Source organism: Leuresthes tenuis, unplaced genomic scaffold, assembly GCF_036924035.1.
Source record: "Leuresthes tenuis unplaced genomic scaffold, fLeuTen1.0.hap1 SCAF_18, whole genome shotgun sequence".
NCBI classification, from domain to species: Eukaryota; Metazoa; Chordata; class Actinopteri; order Atheriniformes; family Atherinopsidae; genus Leuresthes; species Leuresthes tenuis.
This window is the reverse complement of record NW_027325372.1, coordinates 2,042,265-2,069,628: the sequence shown is the minus strand read 5'-3', so window position 1 is coordinate 2,069,628 and position 27,364 is coordinate 2,042,265. Positions and strand designations below refer to the sequence as shown.

The 27,364-nt window shown below is 47.8% G+C and overlaps 2 protein-coding genes across 3 annotated transcripts in view; both read right to left on the bottom strand.

The window, feature by feature from the left end:
- The window catches only part of atp9b (ATPase phospholipid transporting 9B), a 54,992-nt gene extending 42,551 nt beyond the window's left edge, over positions 1 to 12,441 (bottom strand). For both annotated transcript variants that reach the window (XM_072370125.1, XM_072370126.1), the window contains exons 1-5: positions 12,356 to 12,441; positions 8,754 to 8,927; positions 4,278 to 4,428; positions 1,922 to 2,035; positions 109 to 217 (exon numbers count right to left, since the gene is read on the bottom strand). In XM_072370125.1, coding sequence (XP_072226226.1) covers positions 109 to 217; positions 1,922 to 2,035; positions 4,278 to 4,428; positions 8,754 to 8,927; positions 12,356 to 12,435 — 628 coding nt within the window. In that variant the 5' untranslated portion in view covers positions 12,436 to 12,441. The remainder of the gene's footprint in view (positions 1 to 108; positions 218 to 1,921; positions 2,036 to 4,277; positions 4,429 to 8,753; positions 8,928 to 12,355) is intronic.
- Positions 12,442 to 13,512: 1,071 nt separating this feature from the next.
- sall3b (spalt-like transcription factor 3b) lies at positions 13,513 to 25,181 on the bottom strand. Its single transcript, XM_072370967.1, has 4 exons — positions 24,405 to 25,181; positions 17,852 to 20,740; positions 17,451 to 17,773; positions 13,513 to 14,286 (listed from the first exon to the last, which is right to left on the bottom strand). Exons 1-4 carry the CDS (start codon positions 24,487 to 24,489, stop codon positions 13,894 to 13,896), a joined length of 3,690 nt encoding a protein of 1,229 aa, XP_072227068.1. The 5' UTR covers positions 24,490 to 25,181; the 3' UTR covers positions 13,513 to 13,893.
- Between the last annotated feature and the right edge of the window lie 2,183 nt (positions 25,182 to 27,364).

Below are 27,364 nucleotides of genomic sequence, written 5' to 3'. Positions count from 1 at the left end.
ACCTGCCTTTTCACACTTAAGTGAGTTTAATATGACGAACAGCTTCAACTCTCCTGGGAAAAAGCTGGACAAAGGTTCGGCGCAGTGACAGAAAGAAGCAGAACTGACCTCGGACTGTGAGCTTGCTGTAGAGCTGAGAGTTCATCTCTTTGTCCCGCTGATAGCGCCGCACCTCGTCCACGGCCTCACGCACCATCGTAACAGCGAGCACAAAACCCTGAGCGACACAGCAGGAACTTTCAGAACATTACAAAGTCAAGTCTTCTTAGAAAGCTGCGACACGATAAAAAACACCAAGAAAATAAAGAACTAAAGACAAATCTGAAGAAATAAAAGCCGCGTCTGATTAGAAATGAAGTCACTAAAGCTCAGGGAGAAGGACTTCAACAAGTCCAATAGTTGGTGCTAAAACTTTAAAATCAAACATGAAGAGATGATTTGACTCGTGGGCTTTAATGAGATCAAATAAAAACATCAAACTTCAGGCTTAACATCAGCATTCTTAGTTTAAAATGTTTTTTTTTTAAAAACACAAAGATAAATCAGTCAAACAAAAGTGCAAACAGATCATTAATAAATAACAAGCGTTACTTGGTCAGAATAAAGTTTCAATGAGAAACAGAAACTGTACAAAAGTCCTGATCCAGACTTCTTTTATATCATCTTTTAAAGTGGTTCTGATCAGTAGTTCTCCAGAGTTTCTCTTTGTTCAGCCACTTAACTCTGACCTTTGAACCCTTCAGGCAGAAAAAAGGCTCCTAACTCAAGGGATGAACCAGTGTTGTGTCGACACAGAACAGACAACTTAGCAAAGAAGCCATTTTAAACTGGATCTTTAGGCACTTTGTCACAAAGACACATCATTTGTTCCCATTTCTTTAGTTGCATCTATGAAAAACAGCAAAGAAAACACAGTTTGACAGACAGAAAATAGGATTTCTGCAGCAACAAGGTGATTCCCAAAGAGCTATTAGCTGAAAACTTGGCATATCTCAGCATGGTGTGCAGTGTGTCCTTAAAACATTTGAGGAAACTGGACAAGTGGAGGACAAAAGAAGAAGTGTCAGGCCTAAAAAACTATCTACAGCAGATGAACAGGATCTGAAAGTGATGTCCTTAAGAAAGAGGAAAAAATCCAGCTGTGACCTGACAGGACCTGAGAGATGCATCTGGACCTTCAGCTGATCCATCTACTGTTGGCCCAAGCCTCATCAGAAATGGTCTCCATGGAAGGGTGGCTGTCAAGAAGCCGTTCTTAAGGAAGGGAAACAGGGAGAAAAGGCTGAGCTGTGCCAAATGACACAAGAAGTGGACTGAAAATCAGTGGCAACAGGTCTTATGGAGGGATGAATCCTCCCCAGAGCCCGGACCTCAACATTATTGAAGCAGTGTGGGATCATCTGACAGAGAACGGAACAAAAGGCAGCCCACATCCAAAGAAGAGCTTTGGGATGTCCTTCAAGAAGCCTGGAGAACTATTCCTGAAGACTCCTTAAAGAAATGACAGAAAGCTTGTCTCAGAGGGTTCAGGCTGTGTTGGAGAATAAAGGAGCTCAGAGCAGAGATTCACTTTAAAGGTGCTCAGAACTGAGAAAAATAAATGAGGTCTGGATCCATCGTTCAAAGCGCTGCTTTAAATTTAAAATCTAACTGTGAGACAGAAGCTGAATGAAGGAATATTTCCAGGCTCCGTGTTTATCAGGTAAATATAGGCTGGGCTTTGTTTAACACACATCTGTACTGAGCCACGTGCTTCATTTCAAACACCAAACTGGAAATATTCAACACACAATAACAGCTTCATTCATGGATGTAAAACAGCTAAAACAGGGACGTGAGAGACAGACCCCCCAGCTGTGAAAATCAACTAATATAACATCAGAAATAAACACAAAGAGGAGTCCAATCTGAGGCTCATTACCAGCGGGGCCCAGTAAGTGTACAGATATCCGATCTTCAGCGACGGCACAAACTGGGAGCAGGAAACCACCAGGAAATAGAGGTTGAGGAAGAACTTGAACTGCTGGTAGAGAACCTGAGAGGGAACAGAAGAGAAAGATTCAGTCCGGTGGGACACAAAGACATAAAAACTCTTTCTAGTGGCCTTCGGTGACCGCAGGGACAATAAAAACTCGAGTTGGACCCAATCAGATACAGTTTCAGCTGGAAATCAAAGCACATATCAAAGCCACTTACCTGCGGCTCGCTCCTAATGAGCCATCCGTCAACAGGAAGACGTTTAGATGAATGGAATTCATTTAAGGTCAGATTTTGAATAATGTTTGCAATAATTAGAGAGAAGCGTCCAGTCACAGATTATCAGAGACAACAGGATCAATGACAACGCTCTGCAGCTAATGAAGCCCCCTGACCTTTAGGGAAAAATGCATCCTGCTAAACTCAATTTGTGTGTATTTAATAATTCAAGGTGGAGGAGAAAAATAGAGTCGTTTGGTTCGCCATCAATGAGAATATCTACGTCTCTAATAGACAGTTGACATTTAATGGGCTGAGCCAAAGGCGACCCTCTTAATCATGGAACCACTTCCTTTTTAATAAGCAGCTCTGATGGATCTAATGTTCCCCACAGTGTAAAGCTCCAACACAAGAGCTAGATGCATGAACATGCTGTTAACATGTGAAGAAAGCAAACAGATGAGCACAGTTTTACTTTGAGGGCTGCATTCAGAGCAGAGATCACAGCCTCCCGCTCAGTTCTGAGGCCTCTGGGTCTGGGCTGGATGGTACATTTACTCCTCATTTTACAGGCCTTTCTGCTTTTAAATGAGATGTAAAACTGGTCCATAGTTTGAATGAACCAGTTCCTCTGATTGGGATTTCATTTCGCTCCACGGTGTGTTTAAGGTGTTCGCCAAAGGCCTCACGAGGCATTCGTGTTCACCTCGTAAACTTAGAAAACGGCCAAAACGCCGCAGCTTTGTGACTCAACAGCAGGACGCTTTCTGAGGCAGATGAGCTCTCACAGCTGGAGACGTGAGGAGGGAGGTTACGCAGCAGAAAACCTTTTCTTTACAACATGTTGGGAGCAGCAGACGACAGGAGCACTGCATGAATCTGTGCGTTTCCACAGCAGCGAGGAGACGCACAAACAAGCATTTCCCTCAACATTTGCACCTCCTGTGCCTCATTTTGCACTCGTGGAAACGTCTTTTGTTTAAATAAATACATTTACTCACATGCGTCACCTATAAAATCAATGTTTATATCAGAAGTTTAAGTTTATGTCTCGCTTTTATAACTGAACTTACATTAAAGGGGTATTTCTGGCATGAAATACGTTCATCTACTCACCGAGAACAGTTTGGTGAAAGTCGGCGTCCTTCAGAAGATATTTAGATAACTGGAGATCCATATAACGGAGTGAACGGGGCTTAGAGGATGCAGCCTCTAAATAAGGCATTATCTGTCTTTATTTCACCAATACTTTAAGAAGAATGAATGAATGAACGTGTGCTATAGCTCTGTTAGCTCATAGCTGCTGTTATGTGGCTACTTGCAGCTATAGGAGAGCTAACGGAGGGATTTCTACACAGGCACTCTACTGGGACCACTTCATCCACACGCCCCCCTGCAGCACAGTTTATTCACTCCGGTAAGAACGTCCATCTTACTCAAAGTCGTCGTTCATGTTGTCAAAATCTGATAAATATCCTGCCATGTTGCACAAAACTATCAGCAGCAAACTCTGTGTGAAGTTAGCCGACTTTCACAGAGCACGGAGTGAATAAACTGTGCTGCAGGGGGGCGTGTGGATGAAGTGGTCCCAGTAGAGTGCCTGTGTAGAAATCCCTCCGTTAGCTCTCCTATAGCTGCAAGTAGCCACATAACAGCAGCTATGAGCTAACAGAGCTATAGCACACGTTCATTCATTCATTCTTCTTAAAGTATTGGTGAAATAAAGACAGATAATGCCTTATTTAGAGGCTGCATCCTCTAAGCCCCGTTCACTCCGTTATATGGATCTCCAGTTATCTAAATATCTTCTGAAGGACGCCGACTTTCACCAAACTGTTCTCAGTGAGCAGATGAACGTATTTCATGCCAGAAATAAGGTTTAAAAATACCAGATTTCCCCTTTAAATGACCTAAAATAGGTACAAATATCCGTACAAACTACAGAGATACACACACACAGAGACCAAAGCCCGAAGCTGGGGGCAGGATTATGAAGACCAAATAAAAGCTGGAACAGATGTTTAAACCTGAAGAAGAACCTGGCCGCTCAGAAACGGTTAGCAGTCTCACCCCAGACTCACCCCAGGCACGAAGGTGATGAGGTTGTACTTCTGGTTTTTGATGGCGTTTTTTGGGTACTTTTCTTCACATTTCTCTGGGCAGCCGAGCCAAACTGTTCTGGCCTTCAGCTCCTTCTTCCTCCGACATACATGAACCAGGCAGTCGCAGCAGCTGAAAGCAGAGAAGAAGACAAGAACACCTTCAGCTGTCAGGAAACACGCCAACAGGTCGGAGGTCAGGCTGCCGGGAGCTGGTGAACAAAGCTGAAAACACAAATATTCTCTTTTTCATGCAGGACTGCATCAGGACTTTGAGACATTCGTGACCGAATTTATGTGATCATTTTCATCATGAATAAAGATCTTTGCAGGTTGAGAAATAAAAGGTTTCAGGGAGCAAACCCTCAGCTTTAAATGGGCTGAACAAAGCTCTGAGTTCAGCATCTTCAGAAGGTTTTGGACTTTTCCCTTTGACAGAATCTCATGAGTCACGATGTGGGAAACCAGAACCGAACCTGCTGCACATTTATTCTGTCAGGTTCACATAAAACCTCCTCAGGTTTCTACACTGAAAACCCAAAGAGCAGAGCGGGTGGATGCAGAGCGGGTGGAGGCAGAGCGGGTGGAGGCAGAGCGGGTGGATGCAGAGCGGTGGATGCAGAGCGGGTGGATGCAGAGCGGGTGGATGCAGAGCGGGTGGATGCAGAGCGGTGGATGCAGAGCGGTGGATGCAGGGCGGGTGGAGGCAGGGCGGGTGGATGCAGAGCGGGTGGATGCAGAGCGGGTGGATGCAGAGCGGGTGGATGCAGAGCGGTGGATGCAGAGCAGATGGAGGCAGGGCGGGTGGAGGCAGAGCGGGTGGAGGCAGAGCGGTGGATGCAGGGCGGGTGGAGGCAGAGCGGGTGGATGCAGAGCAGATGGAGGCAGGGCGGGTGGAGGCAGAGCGGGTGGAGGCAGAGCGGTGGATGCAGAGCAGATGGAGGCAGGGCGGGTGGAGGCAGAGCGGGTGGAGGCAGAGCGGTGGATGCAGAGCGGTGGATGCAGGGCGGGTGGATGCAGGGCGGGTGGATGCAGAGCGGGTGGATGCAGAGCGGGTGGAGGCAGAGCGGGTGGATACAGAGCGGGTGGAGGCAGAGCGGGTGGATGCAGAGCGGGTGGATGCAGGGCGGGTGGATGCAGGGCGGGTGGATGCAGAGCGGGTGGATGCAGAGCGGGTGGAGGCAGAGCGGGTGGATACAGAGCGGGTGGAGGCAGAGCGGGTGGATGCAGAGCAGATGGAGGCAGGGCGGGTGGAGGCAGAGCGGGTGGAGGCAGAGCGGGTGGATGCAGGGCGGGTGGATGCAGAGCGGGTGGAGGCAGAGCGGGTGGAGGCAGAGCGGGTGGATGCAGGGCGGGTGGATGCAGAGCGGGTGGAGGCAGAGCGGGTGGATGCAGAGCAGATGGAGGCAGGGCGGGTGGAGGCAGAGCGGGTGGAGGCAGAGCGGTGGATGCAGGGCGGGTGGAGGCAGAGCGGGTGGATGCAGAGCAGATGGAGGCAGGGCGGGTGGAGGCAGAGCGGGTGGAGGCAGAGCGGTGGATGCAGAGCGGGTGGATGCAGGGCGGGTGGATGCAGAGCGGGTGGATGCAGAGCGGGTGGATGCAGAGCGGGTGGAGGCAGAGCGGGTGGATGCAGAGCGGGTGGAGGCAGAGCGGGTGGATGCAGAGCAGATGGAGGCAGGGCGGGTGGAGGCAGAGCGGGTGGAGGCAGAGCGGGTGGATGCAGAGCGGGTGGATGCAGGGCGGGTGGATGCAGAGCGGGTGGATGCAGAGCGGGTGGAGGCAGAGCGGGTGGAGGCAGAGCGGGTGGATGCAGAGCGGGTGGATACAGAGCGGGTGGATACAGAGGGGTGGAGGCAGAGCGGGTGGATGCAGAGCAGATGGAGGCAGGGCGGGTGGAGGCAGAGCGGGTGGAGGCAGAGCGGGTGGAGGCAGGGCGGGTGGATGCAGGGCGGGTGGATGCAGAGCGGGTGGAGGCAGAGCGGGTGGAGGCAGAGCGGGTGGAGGCAGAGCGGGTGGATACAGAGGGGTGGAGGCAGAGCGGGTGGATGCAGAGCAGATGGAGGCAGGGCGGGTGGAGGCAGAGCGGGTGGAGGCAGAGCGGGTGGAGGCAGAGCGGGTGATGCAGGGCGGGTGGATGCAGAGGGGTGGATGCAGAGCGGGTGGATACAGAGCGGGTGGATGCAGAGGGGTGGATGCAGAGCGGGTGGATACAGAGCGGGTGGATACAGAGCGGGTGGAGGCAGGGCGGGTGGATGCAGAGCAGATGGAGGCAGGGCGGGTGGAGGCAGAGCGGGTGGAGGCAGAGCGGGTGGATGCAGAGCGGGTGGATGCAGGGCGGGTGGATACAGAGCGGGTGGAGGCAGAGCGGGTGGATGCAGAGCGGGTGGATGCAGGGCGGGTGGATGCAGAGCGGGTGGATGCAGAGCGGGTGGATGCAGAGCGGGTGGAGGCAGAGCGGGTGGAGGCAGAGCGGGTGGAGGCAGAGCGGGTGGATGCAGAGCGCGTGGAGGCAGAGCGGGTGGAGGCAGAGCGGGTGGATGCAGAGCGGGTGGATGCAGGGCGGGTGGAGGCAGAGCGGTGGATGCAGAGCGGGTGGATGCAGGGCGGGTGGATGCAGAGGGGTGGATGCAGAGCGGGTGGATACAGAGCGGGTGGATACAGAGCGGGTGGATACAGAGGGGTGGAGGCAGAGCGGGTGGATACAGAGCGGGTGGATACAGAGGGGTGGAGGCAGAGCGGTGGATGCAGAGCAGATGGAGGCAGGGCGGGTGGATGCAGGGCGGGTGGATGCAGAGCGGGTGGATGCAGAGCGGGTGGATGCAGAGCAGATGGAGGCAGAGCAGATGGAGGCAGAGCAGATGGAGGCAGGGCGGGTGGATGCAGAGCGGGTGGATGCAGAGCAGATGGAGGCAGAGCGGGTGGATGCAGAGCGGGTGGATGCAGAGCGGGTGGATGCAGGGCGGGTGGATGCAGAGCGGGTGGATGCAGAGCGGATGGATGCAGAGCGGGTGGATGCAGGGCGGGTGGATGCAGAGCGGGTGGATGCAGAGCGGATGGATGCAGAGCGGGTGGATGCAGGGCGGGTGGAGGCAGAGCAGGTGGAGGCAGAGCGGGTGGAGGCAGAGCAGGTGGAGGCAGAGCGGGTGGAGGCAGAGCAGGTGGATGCAGAGCGGGTGGATGCAGAGCGGGTGGATGCAGAGCGGGTGGATGCAGGGCGGGTGGATGCAGGGCGGGTGGATGCAGAGCGGTGGTTGCAGGGCGGGTGGATGCAGGGCGGTGGATGCAGAGCGGGTGGATGCAGAGCGGTGGATGCAGAGCGGGTGGATGCAGAGCGGGTGGATGCAGAGCAGGTGGAGGCAGAGCGGGTGGAGGCAGAGCGGTGGATGCAGAGCGGGTGGATGCAGAGCGGGTGGATGCAGAGCGGGTGGATGCAGAGCCGGTGGATGCAGAGCGGGTGGATGCAGAGTAGGTGGATGCAGAGAAGGTGGATGCAGAGCGGGTGGATGCAGAGCGGGTGGATGCAGAGCGGGTGGAGGCAGAGCGGGTGGAGGCAGAGCGGTGGAGGCAGAGCGGCGTCTGCCTTTTAAAAAGTGTGTGACTTTGCATCAACCTGCTAATGACTACAACAGGAGCTCATCTCCCATATCTGATATGAAAGGCAAACAGTGTGGGGGAACGTTTGGCTGAGAGCACGACCTGACCTGGCACCTGGGGGACCGCGGCACCGGGGGCAGAGTCAGTGTACACCGTCATGCTGAGCGACTTGGCTTTTACACTTTTTAAGCAAGTTGGCAAAACATGAAACTAAATAAATCAACTCTGGTAAAACGTCTTGTTTGTATTGGCCTCCATGTTCCCTGCCTCTGTGCGCCGCGAGTCCAGATTCATAAGAGCGATTATTTGAGCAAATGAATGCTATCCAAATAATACGGCGTTTGAACAGTCGGAGCTTATTCACTGTGAACTATTTGCCTTTTATAATCCCACACTATGCACACAGAAAATTACTGGAAAGCATCAAACTGGTCAGCTGTGAAAAATCCGATTTGTTCATTAGTGGGGGGGAGGGAGGGGGATCAATATGCAGCTTCAGCCGCAGAAATTCCTGCATTTCTGCTCAAACATTTGCTCAGAAATGTGCGGTTTTGTTGTTCTGCTGTCGGCAAACACTCCTCTCCTCCAGAGGAGCATCTTCGGAGCGTCCTCTGTCAAACGGCGTTCTGTTTGACCTGAAAATCTTCTTGGACTGACGGCGAGGAACTCAACCAAAAACACGCCCTTATCCTCCCTTCGCACTTCACGCACAGCTACCAAAGCGTTCGAAATCCGAAGCCATCATCAAAAGCGTACGAACTGTGTTTTCACAGCGGCAAAAGTGGAAAAAAAAGAGACAAAGCAGCCTTTACTTAAGGGGAAAAGATTAGCTGCAACTTACAGTCACCAGAGGGAGAGACGTACCTGCCACAGAGGACCTTCCAGCCTCCCCAGAGGAACCAGCAGAGGCCTCTCTGCCTCTGGCTGAGTCTGGCCCGGGGCAGCGTCTGGTAGTCGCTCTCCTCATTCTCAAAGCCTTCCTCCGACATCATCAGAGGCATCTCATCCAAGTTCGAGGGCTCATCTTCTAAAGAGAATCTGGAACGGCAGCAAAATATGAGCAAATTAATTTGGACTCGTCCCACATTGAGATAATGAGGAGGCACTACTTTAAGGCACGGCGTCAGATGCGTCCGAGTTAGGAAACGGCCCCAAAAAAGTGACAAAGAAACGAGGCCAGAGGCCACAGCTGCAGCGGCTCATTTCTGACCCATCAGCCACGGCATCAAAGCAGGTAAACATGCAGCTGCAGAGCAATGTCCTGCTGGATCTGCTGGATCTGCTGGATCTGCTGGATCTGCTGGATCTGCTGGATCTGCTGGATCTGCTGGAGCAGCAAGCAACAGATTCAAAAGAAACGGCAGCTTCCTCTTTCTAAATATCTCCATGTTTGACAGCAACAGTTTTAGACACCAGAACACAGAGATTTAACAGATAGACGGTTAAATAAAGCCGGCACATCCAGAGAAGTTAAGCGTCAGACCTTTAAAACCCACTTAAATGTCTTTATTCCTTTTAAAAACAAGCATTTTTCTTTCCGGTCACATTCATTCTTCTCTTGGCTGCTTTAAACAGCAGGATGTGGAGACTGGGAATATCACTTTGTTCTGATCTGAAAGGTTCACCGTGTGAAACAGGACGCGAGTTTAACAACCAACAGTCATAATCTGACTCATTTACAGGCTGAAAACCGCTTAGAGTTCAATTCAATCTTCATATTCACTCAGATACACACAAAGTCACTGTTCTGGGAAGGTTTTTCCAGTCAGGCAGCACTTATAAAGCTAAAAGAAACTTCCCTGTTTCATAAGTTATTGATTCAGAAATACACAAACATGTGTAACAATAAAGAATTTACATTAGGATGAGCTGCCTGAGTCTAAACTCCCCAACATGAGTCTGACAGGCCACTACCTGAAAATAAACAGCTTAGATGCCCATCCACTCAGCTCTCCGTGACTTCCTGTTTCAGCTGAGAGACTTTAAGAAGCAGAGCACTGTTCACCAAACAAGCCGTTATCCCTCACAGCTCTGCCTCCAGAGAGGAGAGCGTCTGCTCTGCACAAAGCGTGCACAACGTCACCCGAGGTCAGGCTCAGCCAACTTCCCTGAACACACGTGCAACTCCAGGCCAGCTGTGCATCGCAGAGCTAAATGAGTCATGAAGAGAAACGGTGAAAGCTTCCATCTTACTGGAAGCCCTGCAGGTAAAAGACTAGAAACAGTTGTGTTGCTGGCTGTGAATCTGTGGCTTTCAACTGCTTACAAAGGGCTTGGTTTGCTGCTCAGATTTTACAGACATCTACTTGAATAGAGGAGTAGAAGAAGCTGAAGCTGCCTTCATCACTGTGGAGTCATGTGTGGCAGCTGTTTATCTGTCTTCATTAAACACACCAAGTTATTCCTCACAGTTAAGGCTGGAAAAGCTTTAAAGTCAGGATGTCGATCCCTCTGAATCGGTCACTTCTTTCACAGAACCTCAGAAGAGTTCATGAACCCTAGATAAGACGTTAATCCTGTGAAGATCCCGCGTAGAAAGGCCACCTCACAGACATGCTCAGGCAGGACCAACAGAAGTGCAGAGATGCTGCTGAGCTGCAGCAGTTTTAGAGGAAATAATGGTCCAGAAGTCCTCCCCATCCGAGTGAAAGTCTCATAGGCAGAGAAAGGACACATCTGATGGAGGTTGTTCCTGCTAAAGGACCTTCTATGAGTCACTAAATTCAACTGGTCACTCGCCATTTCCAGCCAACAGAGATCCATGACTCAGCACATTTCACAAGTGATTCATTCAGAAATGGAAAAGACCTCAAAGGACACAAAACGTACCTCACAACTGAACGGCATTTCACCACAAACAAGACGCGGATTATCAGAACTGCGTCTTCACTTAGAGGCACAGCCTAAGATGAACGATATCAGGGCTGAGCTGCACTGAAACACGAGAGCTTCTCCATCCATCCAGTCACAGAATGACTGAGCGAAATACGCAAAAACTCACAGGTTAACGCGTCTCAAATATCATTTAGTTTTATGCAGCAGAACAGAAATAAAAACTCAGATTAACATTACGCTGCGTCATTATTCACTGAGACAAAACACAGGAGCAGTGGGTGGAAAAACTAAGTGAACCCTTACTGCTTCCACAGGAATTAAGAGGCAGCCAGGAGCTGCTGATCAATGCATGTGTGCTGGAGAGAAGAGTGGCCGAGATTCCTCCAGAGCCATGAGAGAGACTGATAACGTCCCACAGGAAACCATCACTGCAGCTCACTGCTGCTGAAGCTGCTGGATCAGGGTTCACTTAGTTTTACACTCACTGCTGCTGAAGCTGCTGGATCAGGGTTCACTTAGTTTTACACTCACTGCTGCTGCAAGCTGCTGGATCAGGGTTCACTTAGTTTTACACTCACTACTGCTGAAGCTGCTGCTGAAGCTGCTGGATCAGGGGGTTCACTTAGTTTTATAAGTGTAAAAATGTGTTGTTCATCTGAGGTTGGACGGACATCATTTCAGGAACCAAATTATTTATGTAAAAGAGTTTTTTTTTATGTTAGAACGGTTTCATCGTTGTATAAAATGTGTTTTCTTGACACCGTAGCGTGTTGCCAAGAAGAGACACTAGGATCCACAGAGCACCCACTCCTGATTACATAATAATCCCACTCTCCGTCCTGCAGGAACGTGGGCTGGTTTCTAACAGCCTGTTCTGGCTCTGCAGGGTTACTCTGACATGCTGCCAGCAGCTGCTCTCAGTGGAAAAGTTCCATCAGTGATTCTCCTCCAGCTTCAGGACCAACAGATCACATTTCCCTCACACATCCCAAACCAAACTCATCACTGACAGCATCCCACAGGATGCTCGGTGCTTAGCTGTGAACCATCTACAGTTCCACTCTCAGTGGGACTCTATTAGCAAGCACTACTTAGACTATAGGTACCTGGTCATGCGCCTATTCTTGTCCATTCCTCACCCTGAGGGCTTTATTAGCTCATCCTCGTCCGGTCTGAAAAATAAACAAGCTGGTGAATATGACTACCACTCTTTTACAACATGTTATCAACTTGCTTAACACACAGAAACCATCATGTGACCTGGAGTTAAAGCTCCAGCTGAGCTGCGGCGGTCCGTGGATAACAGTTACTAACTAAACGGCTCTAAAACGCTCACTACGAGGTTATACAAACCGTCGTATTTTAGCTGTAAATGTGGAGAGGATTTAACACTTTAAACACTTGGGTTTCTTTAGCTCTTCAGGTGGTGGCTGGAGGTAGGCATACCGCTGTCAGAGGAGGAATGCGGAGGAGGTGTCAACAACAAAGCTAGCAACACAAGCTAACAACCGTGACCCGCGCCCAGTTCAGGACCCCGGGAACAAGCGAAGCGGTTGGATGACAACATTCCACACAAACGGCTATTTCTTCGCTGTGGGACCCAACAAACCGCTCCGTTTGCCCGTCCATACCTTGAAAGTCTCGCTGAGTTGTAATACGGGATTCTCTTCGAGTTCTTCCGCACCGGATTTAATGGGATGCTGTCAGCCATCTTGGCTGGGCAGTCGCGTCCTGACGTCACGTATTAGCGTTTGAAGATTTGTGCGGCATTAAAGTGTGACTCAGAACTTTTGAAACTTTCACATCAAGAAACAACGACGAAAGCTTTGGTCGCCAGTAAGCGTTATTTTAAGTGAAAAAGCGGGGGGATTCCTTACCATTAAGACTTTTACTTATACTCAATATGACTTTTTTGCAACTAATTTCTAGAATCAAGTGGGATATTTGTATCGAAAAGTCGTACATCACGACGTAAAGAGACATATAATTTTCCAATTTTTACGAAGGAGGCTGAATGGGCCGTTAACGGCGGTTATATTTTGCACGAAGAATATAGAATATAGAATAATATAGAATTTTGAAGCCTTCGATAATATATATAATTGTATACGATACAACCAGAATTAAAACATCGATAATATATATATCATTGTATTGTATTAAAGACAAAAATAGTTAACTGTCCTCCAAAAACCCAGCTCTTATTGCGTAGCTGGCTGTGATCTCACATTATTTGTTCCTTGTTGTCACCAGTGAGTGTATTAGTGCACATCTTTGGTAAAAGTGTGGAGAGTAAAACATGTCTGGAGAAGGGAGGGAAGCAGTAACAGTCCCCTGAAAGTTTCTGCACACTTCACAGCAACATGAATGCACTCATTTCTTAATATACTGTCAGCATACCATTAAATCCGGTGCGAAGACTTAAAGAAACGACAGAAAGCTTCTCTAAGAGGCTGTGTTGGAGAATAAAAGTTCACTTTCAAGCTCCTTAGAACTGTACAAACTCTGTTTCATAATACACAGTTTATTGTAACTTTCAATGAATTAAAAATGTCACGTTAAACTGTAACTGGGGTCCATAACACTGCATCTGCTGTGGAAAGTGCATTAAAAAGTTTTTCCTTCCACAACACAAAAACCCCCAAAAGAGCTGAAAGCAAACGACAGATCTGTGTCCCTGCAGTGTTTCTTTTTACTCAGGAGTAACGTGGAACCGTGTTTACGTGAAATGACATCGAGACAAAAATGTGAGGTATAAAACAGAACATTCAGATGGTGTGTTCCCGTTTTTATTCAGTCCAACTGTGGTTTAAGAATGACACAGTAAGATTGACAACATCGCAGTTCGCTGTGAGGGGATGTGTGGGCATTGTGAGTGCTTTGCACCAGCTAGCAGCTACACTCTTTGCATTATTGATTGGAACATATGTCCCCTTCTTCAGGCCAAGCATACATCTACAGTGAGGAGTTCTCAGGTACCAGTTCAACTTCTTCACCTTATAGAAAACAACATCCACAAATGACTGCAAAATGGGAATATGCTACTGTTCTCTGTCCACTGATAAAAAGTTCTTTTTTAAGTCTATATATAAGAACAAACAAGACGTTTTACAAATATTTTAATGTCCAAAACAATTTGCATAAGAATTCCTTCAACATCGAGTCTTTTTCAGTTGATTCCGATCTCCTTGCCGTCATCAATCAGCATAGAAAAATGTCTGCTGCTTCCCAGGTCCATGGCAGTTTTGGTGAGGCCCGTAATCGGCCCTGTGGCGGCGCTCACTCTGTCCATGCCCGCGGTCAGAGGGTGAAGCTGAGCGATGCCCCGGTTCTGGATCACCGAGATCTCGTTGTTCTTCAAGGCAAGGCTGTTGGTGATGGCTGTGGCGTAGCGGTTCCAGAAGCCGGGGTCTACGTTCATCGCCCGAGCTGCCAGGTCCTTCTGAAACATCTCGCCGAACTTCATGGCCTCTCCACCCAGCAGGGCCATGGGGTTCTCCACCGACAGGCGCCGGCCCCTCCTGGCCGGTGCGTTATTCCACATGTGAGTTCCCATATGAACCTGAAAAGGACGTTCGACACACAATACTTAGTTTTTTCTCCTTTTTCAACAATTTTCATCTGACACCCTGCTGCTCGGACTGGTTTGAGATGTTTGTGAGATGCTTTTGATATTTCTTCTGAAGACATACTGATAAACTCTGCTGATACCAGACTATGTTTCTGTTTCTGTATTTATCAGACGCTTTTATCCAAAGCGACTTACAAATGAAGATATAACAGCTTTATAAAAAGCTAACAATAAGCTCCATAGAAGGAACCCAGGAGTCCGACTCTGTCAGAGGGGACAGAGTAGAGATAGGGTGCAGGCATAGAAGGAAGTGCAGAAAGGCTTTATTATTCACCTTTTAGCAGTTATTTGGTTAATTTCAGTGCAGATGTTGTCACAAAGGCGCATCATCAACCACATCATTGTGAAATGTTGGTTGACAAATCCATTTTTAGACTAAATGTGACCTTTTCTTGTAGAATTTTGGCTAATTTACGGGTCCTACTTTTCTTTTGGGTGCCAGGATTCTCAATATTGACCTTAAAGTCAGAGTAAAACTGAAATAACTGCAGAACAATGTGTTATGAACTACTCGGTCAAGCATAGAGTTTCTGTTTCTGTATTTATCAGACGCTTTTATCCAAAGCGACTTACAAATGAAGATATAACAGCTTTATAAAAAGCTAACAATAAGCTCCATAGAAGGAACCCAGGAGTCCGACTCTGTCAGAGGGGACAGAGTAGAGATAGGGTGCAGGCATAGAAGGAAGTGCAGAAAGGCTTTATTATTCACCTTTTAGCAGTTATTTGGTTAATTTCAGTGCAGATGTTGTCACAAAGGCGCATCATCAACCACATCATTGTGAAATGTTGGTTGACAAATCCATTTTTAGACTAAATGTGACCTTTTCTTGTAGAATTTTGGCTAATTTACGGGTCCTACTTTTCTTTTGGGTGCCAGGATTCTCAATATTGACCTTAAAGTCAGAGTAAAACTGAAATAACTGCAGAACAATGTGTTATGAACTACTCGGTCAAGCATAGAGTTTCTGTTTCTGTATTTATCAGACGCTTTTATCCAAAGCGACTTACAAATGAAGATATAACAGCTCTATAAAAAGCTAACAATAAGCTACATAGAAGGAACCCAGGAGTCCGACTCTGTCAGAGGGGACAGAGCAGAGATAGGGTGCAGGCATAGAAGGAAGTGCAGAAAGATAAAGTGCAGAGATAGAGGGGGGAGGGAAGTACAAGGTAAGTGCTGGGATAGGAGATGCTCTCTGAAGAGCTGGGTTTTCAGGAGCTTCTTGAAGATAGACAGGGACGCCCCTGTTCTGGTAGCGCTCGGTAGGTCATTCCACCATCGTGGGACAACACATGAACAGAGTTTGGATTGTCTTAGGCGTGGTGTAGGAGCTGCTAGACGACAATCCTGGGACCAACGGAGGGACCCAGTTGGGACAGAAGCCTTTGCAAGAGCATTCAAGTAGATGGAGCCGTTCCATTAAGCTCTTTGTAGCTAACATCAGGGACTTGGATCTGATCTAAGGGCAGCCAGAGGAGCTCAATGTGATGAACATTGACTGCCTAAAAGGGTTTAGCCAATGACCTACTTACTGTTTTCTCATTTTTCAGCAAAAATCCCAAATATTTCCTTCTCCAACTCCTCAGATGTGATCATTTATGGCTTTTATCTTAGTGGCATGAAACAACAACCCTAAAGATGTTAACTCAGGCTCTGATTAACTGTTTTACAAGCACGTTTAATTGTGATTAATTATAGGAAAAAAACATGGGATTGACAATAAAATGCAATGGCTTGCAGACGTTTTATACTCAGCCCAACGAGGCCTGTAACACATGTGCAGCTCTCTCCTGCGCCTCTGAGATCAGATGTTTTAATTCTGGTTGTATCTTTGGTTCAGTTTGTTTGTGGTTGTCATTATTACTCAAAAAAGATTTTTCCCAGTGGTGCCCCCCCCCCCTTCATACTGCTCATGTCATTACTGTGGGAGCCTAGATTTGTTTGTACTTGTTAAATATTGATTTGAGTGAAGATTAGTCGAGATTTGTTGTTTTAAATCATAAATACAGTAAATTCACGAAAGCTGTAATTAGATTTATGAGTTTATAAATGCATTCAGACTGGAACACTGTGTAAAAGAGAGCTTTCTGGAGCTTGTTTTGTGGAGACAGTGTCCACATTTCATGGAATAAACTGTTGTTTTCTACTTTCTGCATCCTGTGAAAGTTTTCTCTTTCTCCGGTCAGCTGCACCAGTAAAGCCACGACAGCCAGAGAACTGACACTTATCAGTGGCCCCTTCCCATTCTGGTGAAGCTAAAAGCTAAAAATGTCTGAACACAAAGAGGAAAAAGGTTTTCTAAAGGTATCGTCCAGCTCCAGACTGTCTTTGCCTGACATTTAATCCCCAGAAACTACATGTTTCCGCTTCACTTCCTGAAGTGGAAACCTAAATTTGGGGTTGAATTCGTGACATTTTGTCCTCAGAAACTATAAAAAATGGGCCGTCTGCACCCATGTTGCTTCGCTGTCTGATCTTTCCATGCAGAACATTTAAAGCTGCACGTGTAAACTGTACATCCTCCCTTTCAGAGCTCCACCACCTGTTTGATGAGCTCATTTACAGCCGTCGCAGAACACGCAGCTCAGCCTCAGCCTTCTTACGGCTCAGCCTCTTGTTGGTTATTGTAGTCTGTGTGAGCTGTCAATCACCAAGATTTCTGCAGAAATCTTTACCTGCAGTCCGACTGATAAGAGAGAAGTAAAGATGAGGCACAGCAGCAATCTGGGGGGATATGTAGAAGACATCTTGGCAGCCTTTTTTTGCCAAGAAAATATTCATCAGTTGTCCTAAAAGCTTGAAAAAGGGCAAATGGACTTAATCCTCTCCAAGAAGTTGCCCTTATTGAAGCTCTTAGGACGACCATAAGCTGGACGACAGCATATTCATTGTTTCCTCCACCTTTTTCCACCCTCTGTGGTCCATGTATCACATCATATCTTCACATCAGATACGCTGCATGCTGTCAGGAAAAGAGGTTTCGTCTTATTCGACCCAATTCTTTCTTCTTTTAAAAGAGGATCCCTGAATAATTCTGTGGTTGCTCAGCTCTAACAGGTGTTTGAGACCACGCTAAGTCCAGGCAGCGTACCTTCAGATTGCCTTTCGTGGTGAACGCCCGGCCGCAGATGGAGCAGACGAACGGCTTCTCTCCGGTGTGCGTGCGCTCGTGGATCTGCAGGGCGCTGGCTGATGAGAAGTTCTTCCCGCAGACGTTGCAGTTGTGCTGCTTCGGTGTTCGGCGAGGAGGCGCCGGGCCGAGCAGGGAGGTCATACCGGGGCTGTTGACCGACGGGTAAGCGGCGGCGATGTGGACCCTGAACGGCGGCGGTTCCATCAGGGCGTGACCGTTCACCTCACCCTTTATCCCACCTGCCGACGTGCTGCTAATCAGCCCGGGGACGCTTTGGCCGGCTGAAATAAGAAGTTATAACATAAAAACCACAACAAACTCTTTAGGAATATCTCGTGCACGGACCTCATGGACTTTACCTCGGTCTCTGCTCAGCTGGAACGACACGCTGTAAGGAGTCTCCTCTTTCACACTGAGCTGGCTGGGATGGATTCCTCTCGCAGGAGACTCCGCCTGCTCCCTCTTCACTGACTCTGCCACAGGCTCCTGGGAGTCCAGTTTGTCATTGTCTGCCGCTGGTGATTTGATCATCGTGGCTTCTGCGGTGCTTTGAAAGGGAGACACTGACGCCGAAGGCGAACAGGAGGATTCGGACACACGTGGGCTCCTTTCACTGCAATGCTCCAGCTTTCTCTCACTGTCAGAGTTGAGCTGGCTGCTGTCTTTACACATATTTGTTAGCGATTTTATGGCAAAGCAGTGGCTTAGGTTCACAGTGGAGTCAATCATCCTCATTTGGTTCTCCAGAGCCGCTATACTCGACGCAGCGCCTGAGAACTTTGAGGGAGAACAACAGTCAGAGTTAAAAGGTTTATATCCATGAACGTCCTCGTCTATGTTTTCTCCCTCCTCCTCCTCCTCTTCCTCATTGTCGTCCATCGAGACATCGTCCGGGAGCTCGTTGCCATTGCTGCTGAGCCCATCGAAGTTGCTCTCGCCGTCCGGCTCTTGCGCGCCGTCCCCCACAGCCGAGTCGGCGATCTGGCCGACCATGTGCATGCGGATGTGCTGCTGAAGAACGACGGCGTTGGTGAACTTTTTCTGGCAGATGGGGCAGGAGTGCTGCACCTGAACCGGTGGGTTTTCTCTGTGGACGCCGATGTGAGTTTTCAGGTTGCCTTTGGTGGTGAACGCTCTGCCACACACTTTGCACTTGAAGGGCCTCTCGCCGGTGTGGATGCGGTAGTGCATCTTCAGCGCGCTCTGACAGCTGAGGACGCGGTGGCAGAGGACGCACTGGTTGGGGTCGGTTATCTTTTTGTCAATATTCTCCACCAGCTGCTGGAGCTTTGAGGTCTCAGATGTTTGCATAGAATCCAGGAAGCCACACGAAGGGAATTTTGTATCTGCTGATTTTAAGTGGGGAGGAGAGCTGGAGGCAGGAGATGCTGAGGGGCGGGGCTCAGGTGTGGTGGCCGCAGACGGGGTGGCGGTGACTGGGTTGGCTCTCAGAGTCAGGGTGCAGCTTTGGGGCAGGTGTACCCCCTCTGTTTTCAGTATTTTGGAGGCCTCTGTCTCACGGTTAGACTGTGGAGACTCTGAAACAGGAGAGAAATGAGCCTCACTGCCTCTGTGGTTAGGTGACACAGATACACATTCACCAGGAGCTGCCTGATAAGGAGATTTAACAGATGATGTTACACTTACAGGGTCATTTGAGCCTCCGATACTGGCAACAGTGGAGGGAAGCGGAAGACCCATGCTGGCTGGAAGAGCTGCAACAATCGGTTTGCTATCCAGCCACGAAGAGATGGGTTTTTCTGGGGGGACGGACATCCCATAGGGAATCCCAGAACTTGTTGGCACATTGTCTAGATACTCTGGCACAGGGAAGGGGTTCATCTGAACATGAGGGTACTTGTCTTTATGCCTCTGAAAGTGCACCTTCAGGTTGCCCTTGGTGGAGAAGCGGTTGCCGCAGATGTTGCACTTGAAGGGCCGCTCTCCTGTGTGGGAGCGCAGGTGGATCTGCAGAGCGCTGTCACTGCCAAACACTTTGGCACAGAACCTGCATTTATGCTTGAAGAAGGGTTCTTCTGGGCTGGGCTTCGCTTCAAACAGCGACACGTTCGGCAGTTTCCCCTTTCTGTGCTTTATCAAGGCTGCAAGGGGGTCGAGTGCATTCGCCGTGGCTGCTATGCTGGCCAGGGGATTGGGGAAAATGACGCTGCTCGGGGGGCTCTGAGGTAGAAATGGCAGGCTGGAGGACGAGCTGAGGAGGCTGCTGGGTGCCAGGGACAGCGGGCTGGAGGAGCTCAGGGTCTGAGTGCTGCTGCTGAGTGAAGCTGTGTAAGGAGGCAGCAGCGCCGAGCCGCCGGAGAGGGACGGGGTCGAGGTCTCCGAGGAGGCTGAAGTGCAGGTAACATCTCTACATGTGGACTGTCCACATATGGTTTGAGAGGGCAGACTTTGGGATTTCTCAAGCACAGACGACAAAGAGACCGCTGCCTGTCCGTTAACAGTGGAGGGCATTGTTCCTGACAGCGGCAGGATGGGAGGAGGGATGATGCCTGGAGAGGGGAAAGGGTTCGGTGCAAGAGACAGAGACCTGGACGCCGGGTTTAGCGCCGCTTGTGTTGGCTGTCTGTTCATGACAGCCACCTGACTGCAGATCTGCTCGATAAGCTGCAGCTGGTGGACCTGTTGTTGCTGCAGGGCCAGCAGGTGCTCCAGGATCACCGGGATGGCTGCCGAGGCTGCCTTCCCTCCCGGACCGCTGCTGCCGATCCCCTGGGAGAACTGAGCGACAGCCACCCTGGTGCTGTGAAGGATCTCCAGCGTCACGTTGGTGCTCGGCATGCTGTAGCTGCCGGCTGCGGGCCCCTGGGGGGGAGTGGACTCAGCCGAATCTGGAGGCTGAGGGCTGGAAGTCGTTCTGTCCTGTGGACAATGCTCGAGCTCCATAGCTTCATCCCACTCCCTCCCTTCCTCTAAATTATCCAGGCTGTCGTTGTCATTCATCAGCGTCTCTCCCAGCTCAAAGCCGGCATCTGTGGACTCCGCTGCAGACAAGTCGCTGGACGCCACGCTGGGAACCGGAGAGGCTCCAAACGGCGACTCCTCAGGCGTCCGCATGCCCTGGCTGTCCTTCACAATCAGCACCATGGGATCCTCGGTGCAGACCTTCTGATGCTCGCTCAGTTCGGTCCAAGAGAAGAACTGAGCGCAGCATTTGTCACAGATGTGCGTCTCCTCGCTGCTGTGGTAGCCTCCACCGGCCTCCTCTCTCTCAGGGCCTTCCACAGCATCTGAGAAGGAAAGAAGAAGGAGAGAGGTTGTAGAACTGATGTTTACACACAGCAGGGAAGCCTTCCTTTCAAACTCATGTTGTGTTAAAGAGCATTGTTCAAATACGCTGAGCTTTGAAGGCCACAAGACGCCCCATAAGTGTCCAAAAGTACCAAACAGGTTGAGCTGATGAAGAAACTAGATCTGCAAACATATCTAATGTCTGCAGAAGCATTGTTCAAAAGTCTTTATCTACCCTCATTTCTTTAGATGTTTCCAGGATTTACTGAAACATTTATACAAGGCAAAAAGGATTGAATTCTGCAAACAAGTCAGCTTGGATCAGCTGAAGGTCCAGATGCATCTCTCAGGTCCTGTCAGGTCACAGCTGGATTTTTTCCTCTTTCTTAAGGACATCACTTTCAGATCCTGTTCATCTGCTGTAGATAGTTTTTTAGGCCTGACACTTCTTCTTTTGTCCTCCACTTGTCCAGTTTCCTCAAATGTTTTAAGGACACACTGCACACCATGCTGAGATATGCCAAGTTTTCAGCTAATAGCTCTTTGGGAATCACCTTGTTGCTGCAGAAATCCTATTTTCTGTCTGTCAAACTGTGTTTTCTTTGCTGTTTTTCATAGATGCAGCTAAAGAAATGGGAACAAATGATGTGTCTTTGTGACAAAGTGCCTAAAGATCCAATTTAAAACGGCTTCTTTGCTAAGTTGTCTGTTCTGTGTCGACACAACACTGGTTCATCCCTTGAGTTAGGAGCCTTTTTTCTGCCTGAATGGGTCAAAGGTCAGAGTTAAGTGGCTGAACAGAGAAAAAACACTGAAAATGCTCAGGAACAAGGACTGAAAATGAGGGAAAAAGCAGAAAATGTCCAAAGAAAAACTCTGAAAGAGCTTCAGAAAGCTGCAGAACTGTTGATCAGGACACTTTAAAGGTTACAGGAAGTCAGACAGAAACGAGGCTGATCAGGACTGTAAATACAAATAAATACAAATAATATTCACTTTTATTTTCTATCTATTTAATAAACAGGATTTCTGTGTAGAAATGATAATATTTCCAGCCACAGCTGTGGAGGACTCGTCAAAAAATACCTTTTTAAATTATTACAAAAAGGTTTTTAACTCGCTGCTGTTAATTATCCCCCCCCCCAAAAAAAAAAAATCAATAAAGTTCAGTGAAGTTATCTGACGTTTCAATTGTGCATTCGGACAGATAATGAAACTCTGCACTGCATTGATTTTCTGTGCATTTATATAATTCACTTTGTGGCTCTTCTTCCACTTTTCACGGCTGAAAATGAATCATTTTACCTGTGATTGTAAATATAAAATACTGTAAATGTAAAATACTGTAAATTTAAAAACCCAAACAGGCCGTAAACACACTTATTTCTGTCACTGCGTCAGGACTGGTTTCAGATCCGTTTATTTAGCTGTGATTCCAGCTCAAAAAACACCCACAAATCTATAAAGTCACAGCTGGAATAAGCCGGCTGTTGATGCTTTATCTGTATCACAATAATAACTGTCACTTTCATATGTCACCCAGCAGTAAATGCAGAAGGAACTCATCCACGGGAGCCAGAGCATCCTGGTGTGGATCGGCTGGAACTTGTGTGGTCCCTCCTTTTTCTGTTCATATCTTTAGTTCCCTTTTGTCCCTTTTGGAAGCTGATATTTGACAAGATTTCCCTCTTTGTTATCCTGCTGCATCTGTTCAGGTTTTGGCCCATTAGGAAACAGATGGAAAGATCTGGGGAGATCAGTTGTAGATTACGACCTGCTAACTCCGCTTTTAGAATCATGATTTTATTTTTAGGCTTTAAACTATGTGCATTTATTTTCCAATATCTTTCTGGAGATTCGTTATTTTTCCACATAATCATAAATCATAAAATGATTCCATGCGTGCAGCGGCTTAAACAGGATCTGCAGTGATTAGTGTTAAATTGAACATGCGTGTCCAGGTGAGCACACACACACTTTCTTTGACTAGTCGCCACGTTTCACCTCCGAAAAGAGCTAAACTCACAATAGATGCTGATGAAAACAGAGGAAACAGCGAGGAAACGCTCCTATCTGTCACATCTGAGACAATCAGAGCTGATTTCACCACAGAATGGAACCAGAGCTGAGCTGCAACATCTATTTGAAAGTCAGACTCGTCAGAGGTAAATAATCAGAGGTCTTGGCTCACTAAGTGGGTGGTCTGAGGATCACCAGGGCGACCAGGAGAGAAAACACTTTCACTGTTTTAGCTCCGGAGTCTGTCCACACAGTGTAAGATTTACTTCCAGAGAAAACAAAGAAAAGATCAGATTTGATTTAAACCTTTAAATGTATGTCCAGATAAAATAGGGATTTATTTAAACGCCGTCCTCATTCACAGCACAGTGTCAGGAACAGAAAACAGATTTATGTCTGTTTCTTGTGTGGTTTGGCGGTGAGAGAGCAGAAAAAACCCTGAAGCTGCAGCTGAAAAGCAAACAGACTCAGCTCAGGCTTCTTCCCCTCTCTGGGCGACCTCTGGGCTCCACAAGGGTCACATGTACTAATTGTATTTTGATCCAGACACGGACCACTTGGCCCTCGCAGGGTGAGGCTGACAAAGGTTAAGTCAGCGGGCTCAATCAAAGCCCACTGCAGAGTGCTGGAGCCCCCTGCCTGGCTGCAGGGCCCCGTCTGAGGGCCTCAAACACACTGATGACACCTTTTTAACAGAAACAACAAACCCACAGAGGAGCGGACAGAGAAACACGGAGCAAAAACCAAGAGGCTTCGGGTGGGAATCAGAAGTTTAGCTGATTTGTTGCCTTCTGCAGGAGAGAATAAAACAAGATGAGCAAAGTTAACTTTATTCTAATAAAAATAAAGATGTAAATTAAGTGCACTGAGCTGGAATAATTCATGAATAATCAGGACACAAAACTGTTTGCATCCCACGCAAAATTCAGAGGAACATTTTGGCTTCTAATGTGATTCATTTCATCTGAAAGTTAAATTTAACGTCTTATTGCTCAGATGTTGTGTTATTTGAAACTTCTGCTAACATCCAGGAAAAAAGTCACTAAATATAAAGACTTTTGTGGTTAAAAACAAAGTGAAATGTGTGATTTTATCCACCCAGAAGCGCCTGAACACACCACACAAAATAACAAATATTAAGGCCGCATTTTCAGCTCATATTATTTCGTTTTGGATAAATTTCCTTTAAAAACATCTGGCAGGAAGTTTGAACCCCCGTAAAAAATTATTCCAATTTAAATGAACCTCGTCTGCAGAAATAAAAAGTCGTATTTTTTCCTGAGTTTACTTTCTATTTCAGTTTATTTTGCTGGAGCTCGCGCTCACATCGGGCCCCTTCCACATGACGTGAGATTAAATATAATAATAATAATCTTTGATTTTCAGAAAATGTTTAATTCTTGAATCTAAATGCAATCCGCAGTTAATGATTCTGGATTTAATTCTTCACAAAACATTTAAAAAATAAAAACTTATCATTTGGAAGACTTGAAAACTGAAGGAAATTAAATACGTAGCAATAAACTTCCATTTGATTAGTCTAAAATGTGGAATTGAAGGCCAGTTGTGGAGTTTTCGGCTGTTTTCGGAGCAGCAGCGGAATAAAAAGCGGTGAAAGCGGTGAAAAGCCTCCCGGACACCTACCCTTCCTGCCGCGGATGGCTCCGCTCTGGCTCGCCTCCTCCCCCGGCCGGAGCTGCTGCGGCTTGGCTTGCTTGCGGCGGGACATGTTGATCCGTTTGCGCGACTCGCTGCTGCCTTCCGCCGACTCATCTACAAGCTGCGAATGGGACCCTTCAGGGAGAGCGGGGTCGGTGAAATACGCGGTCGGTGGCTGCTGTTGATGGCCGCGTGCAGATTGCGCATGTCAGTGTAATTATGATGGAGGGGGTATAATGCTTTTACGACTCGAGCTGCCCTTCGATGGGTGATTGGCTGCAGTCCAGACAGCTCACATTAGATATTGAAATGAGGGATGGCGTTTAATAACGATTAGTTCACTTCCTGTCCGGCGTGCGGCTGCTTTTACGCACAACTCCGAGCAGCGCCGACCTCAACTCCGGCGGGTGTCTCGTGCGTTCTGGATCAGTCTTGGTTTTAACTCTGTTGTCGGTGTCCTCCCCGACTCCGTGGTTTAATTTCCCCTCTGAGCTCCCGGACGAGCTTGCGTTAAAACTCCAGTCGGAGCCGAATCCTCGGGCTGCGGCCGGTCGGATGTCCCGTCCGAATCTCTCACTCACTTCAGGCAGCAGCTTCCTCCTTGAAATAGGCTGGATGCGGAGTCTCTTGAAACTAGACTGAGCCCAGAATCTACGCGTAAAAGGAGGCAATTTCCTACGAGATTAGATTTATCCGGAATAAATACGCGCGTAAAATCGAACTTTGTGCGTAAAGAATCTCGCTGAGGTCCGTTCTCACACTGGCGGCTGTCGGAAGTGAGACTCCCTGGTTTGTCCGCGGCACCGGCGTTCTCCTTGTTGCCTCCGCCTCCGGTCCATCATTAGATGCCTTTTAGCCGGCTGCGATAGGCTACTGCCAGGATACCGCAGGAGGTGTCGGAGCCTTTGCTTCGTTTGTCACGACCTCCCACAATTTGGTGCCATAACAGACTGAAAAATATCTCAGTGTCGGAGAAGAAATCTCGCCTTTCGTTACGGGCAGAGACGCGTGAAGGGCAAACCCACCTGGGTTCACTTTAGATCCCAAATCAGGCTCACTAGATCTGAGTTTTTGAAGTTTTTGCGCGTGTTTAGTTGGAGCGCCGCCATCAACAAACACGTGCAAACAAATAAATTGGCAAAGAAGTCCAATATTTGAGTTTGAGTGAGTAATAAAACCCGTTTGATGCCTCACTTCAGACTGCAGCTATTTCAAAGCTGAGAGAAGAAAGAAGGATCCTTCACCAGAGCTGTAATCCCCTTTCACCCCGCATTGTCCCCAAACTTGTAATTATGTGGTATTAAAAGATGCAGCTGGGGGAGGACAGAATCAGCTGTTGATAATTGCAAGTACTACACAACAGCCTGGTATTGATCGGCATGTCTGCTATTCCCCTGCTATGGAGAGATAAGGAGGCCCCACTCCTGCTGGAATATCATTTCTCCCGAACTATCAGGTTTCTACAGACTTATGATGAATAGCCAGAACAGCAAAGAGCGCTTATCTGGAAACTTGACCTCCCTTGATTCGATATTGATTCGTTGAAACCAGCGTCGCCATGGAAAATCTAACTGCTAATTTCTTGTCCGTGATCTTTTCCCGATTCTAACTCTGACGCACCTCTTAATTGTAAAAAAAATGTCTCCATCTGTTATAAAGCATCAGTTCGTTCTGTTTCATGCGATAAGTAAAGAAAATTAATCTTAAACAAGGCCAATTTGTAGTGATCAGGGTCAATAAAGAGGTGCAGAAAGCGAAGGAACATATTAGGTTGCACTGATGACTGTAATCCTGTAAGAAGACACAGATGGTTTGTCCACGACTGTCTGATCAAATCTACTGGGAATTAATTAAAATGAGTTTAGATTTTCAGTTTTTATTTTCCAGGAAATCTCACAAAGATCAAAACGGATTTTTACAACAGACACGTGACCTGAAAACGTCACATTTAACATGAGTACAACATACCAGAGCGGTGGAGCTTCTTCTTCCACAACGATCTGATAAATATCTGCAAACCACAACTCTGGAAAAGTTGGGAAGTTGCAACCAGAACTTAAATTAAACTTATTTATTCAACTGAATGCTACAAAACATTTTATCTAACAAATGATTTTCAGCCTCTTCACTGAACATTTCATCATATTTAGAAAAATCTGCTGCAGCAACACTCAGTGAAAGTTGTTCTGGAGCCAAAGAAAGACAGAAAGTTTATAGAATCTACAGCAACAGCTTCTGGAGCTTCTCCAACCAGCAGGTTACCTGCTGACAGGTGAGGGTGTCAGGATTGGGTATAAAAGCAGCTTCCACCAAAGGTTCAGCCTCTCCAACAAGGATGGGTCGTGGCTCACCGCTTTGGGCCAAACTCCATCAGAGAATCATCAATAAGTTCAGGAAATATTCCTCAGAGTCAGACTGGAAAGAACTTTGGTCTTTCAGCATCTACAGAGCAGAATATTGGGAACAGATTCAGGGAGTCTGGGGAAACCTCAGTGTGGAAAGTTGCTGTGAAACTCACCCACGGCTGCTCAGATGTGTGTTTTATTACTTTGGTTTCAAACTTTAATTTGCTTTAAACGCCAACAACGAGATAAAAACCCTCAGAAACACAGTTAAAACAGTTAAAACAGTAAAAAACAATCAAAAACGAGCCCCAGAGTCAGACACAGCAGCAAGAAAAGTGTCACAGGAAGTGAAGAAGAAGAGAAGGAAGACAACAGGAAGTGAAGAAGAAGAGAAGGAAGACAACAGGAAGTGAAGAAGAAGAGAAGGAAGACAACAGGAAGTGAAGAAGAAGAGAAGGAAGACAACAGGAAGTGAAGAAGAAGAGAAGGAAGACAACAGGAAGTGAAGAAGAAGAGAAGGAAGACAAGAATAAACATCAGATGCTGGAGAGATCAGAGGAAAAGACAGAAGCAGAGAGGAAGAATTCTTTCTTCTAACAT

What these genes read in the sequence shown, in the direction of transcription:
- sall3b (XM_072370967.1), bottom strand. Translation starts at nt 24,489, where the DNA reads ATGTCCCGCCGCAAGCAAGCCAAGCCGCAGCAGCTCCGGCCGGGGGAG. An exon ending in AGCCATCCGCGGCAGGAAGG is followed by an intron (nt 20,741 to 24,404) that starts GTAGGTGTCCGG and finishes TTTCCTTCTCAG; the next exon opens with ATGCTGTGGAAGGCCCTGAG. An exon ending in CCAGCTGAGCAGAGACCGAG is followed by an intron (nt 17,774 to 17,851) that starts GTAAAGTCCATG and finishes TTCTTATTTCAG; the next exon opens with CCGGCCAAAGCGTCCCCGGG.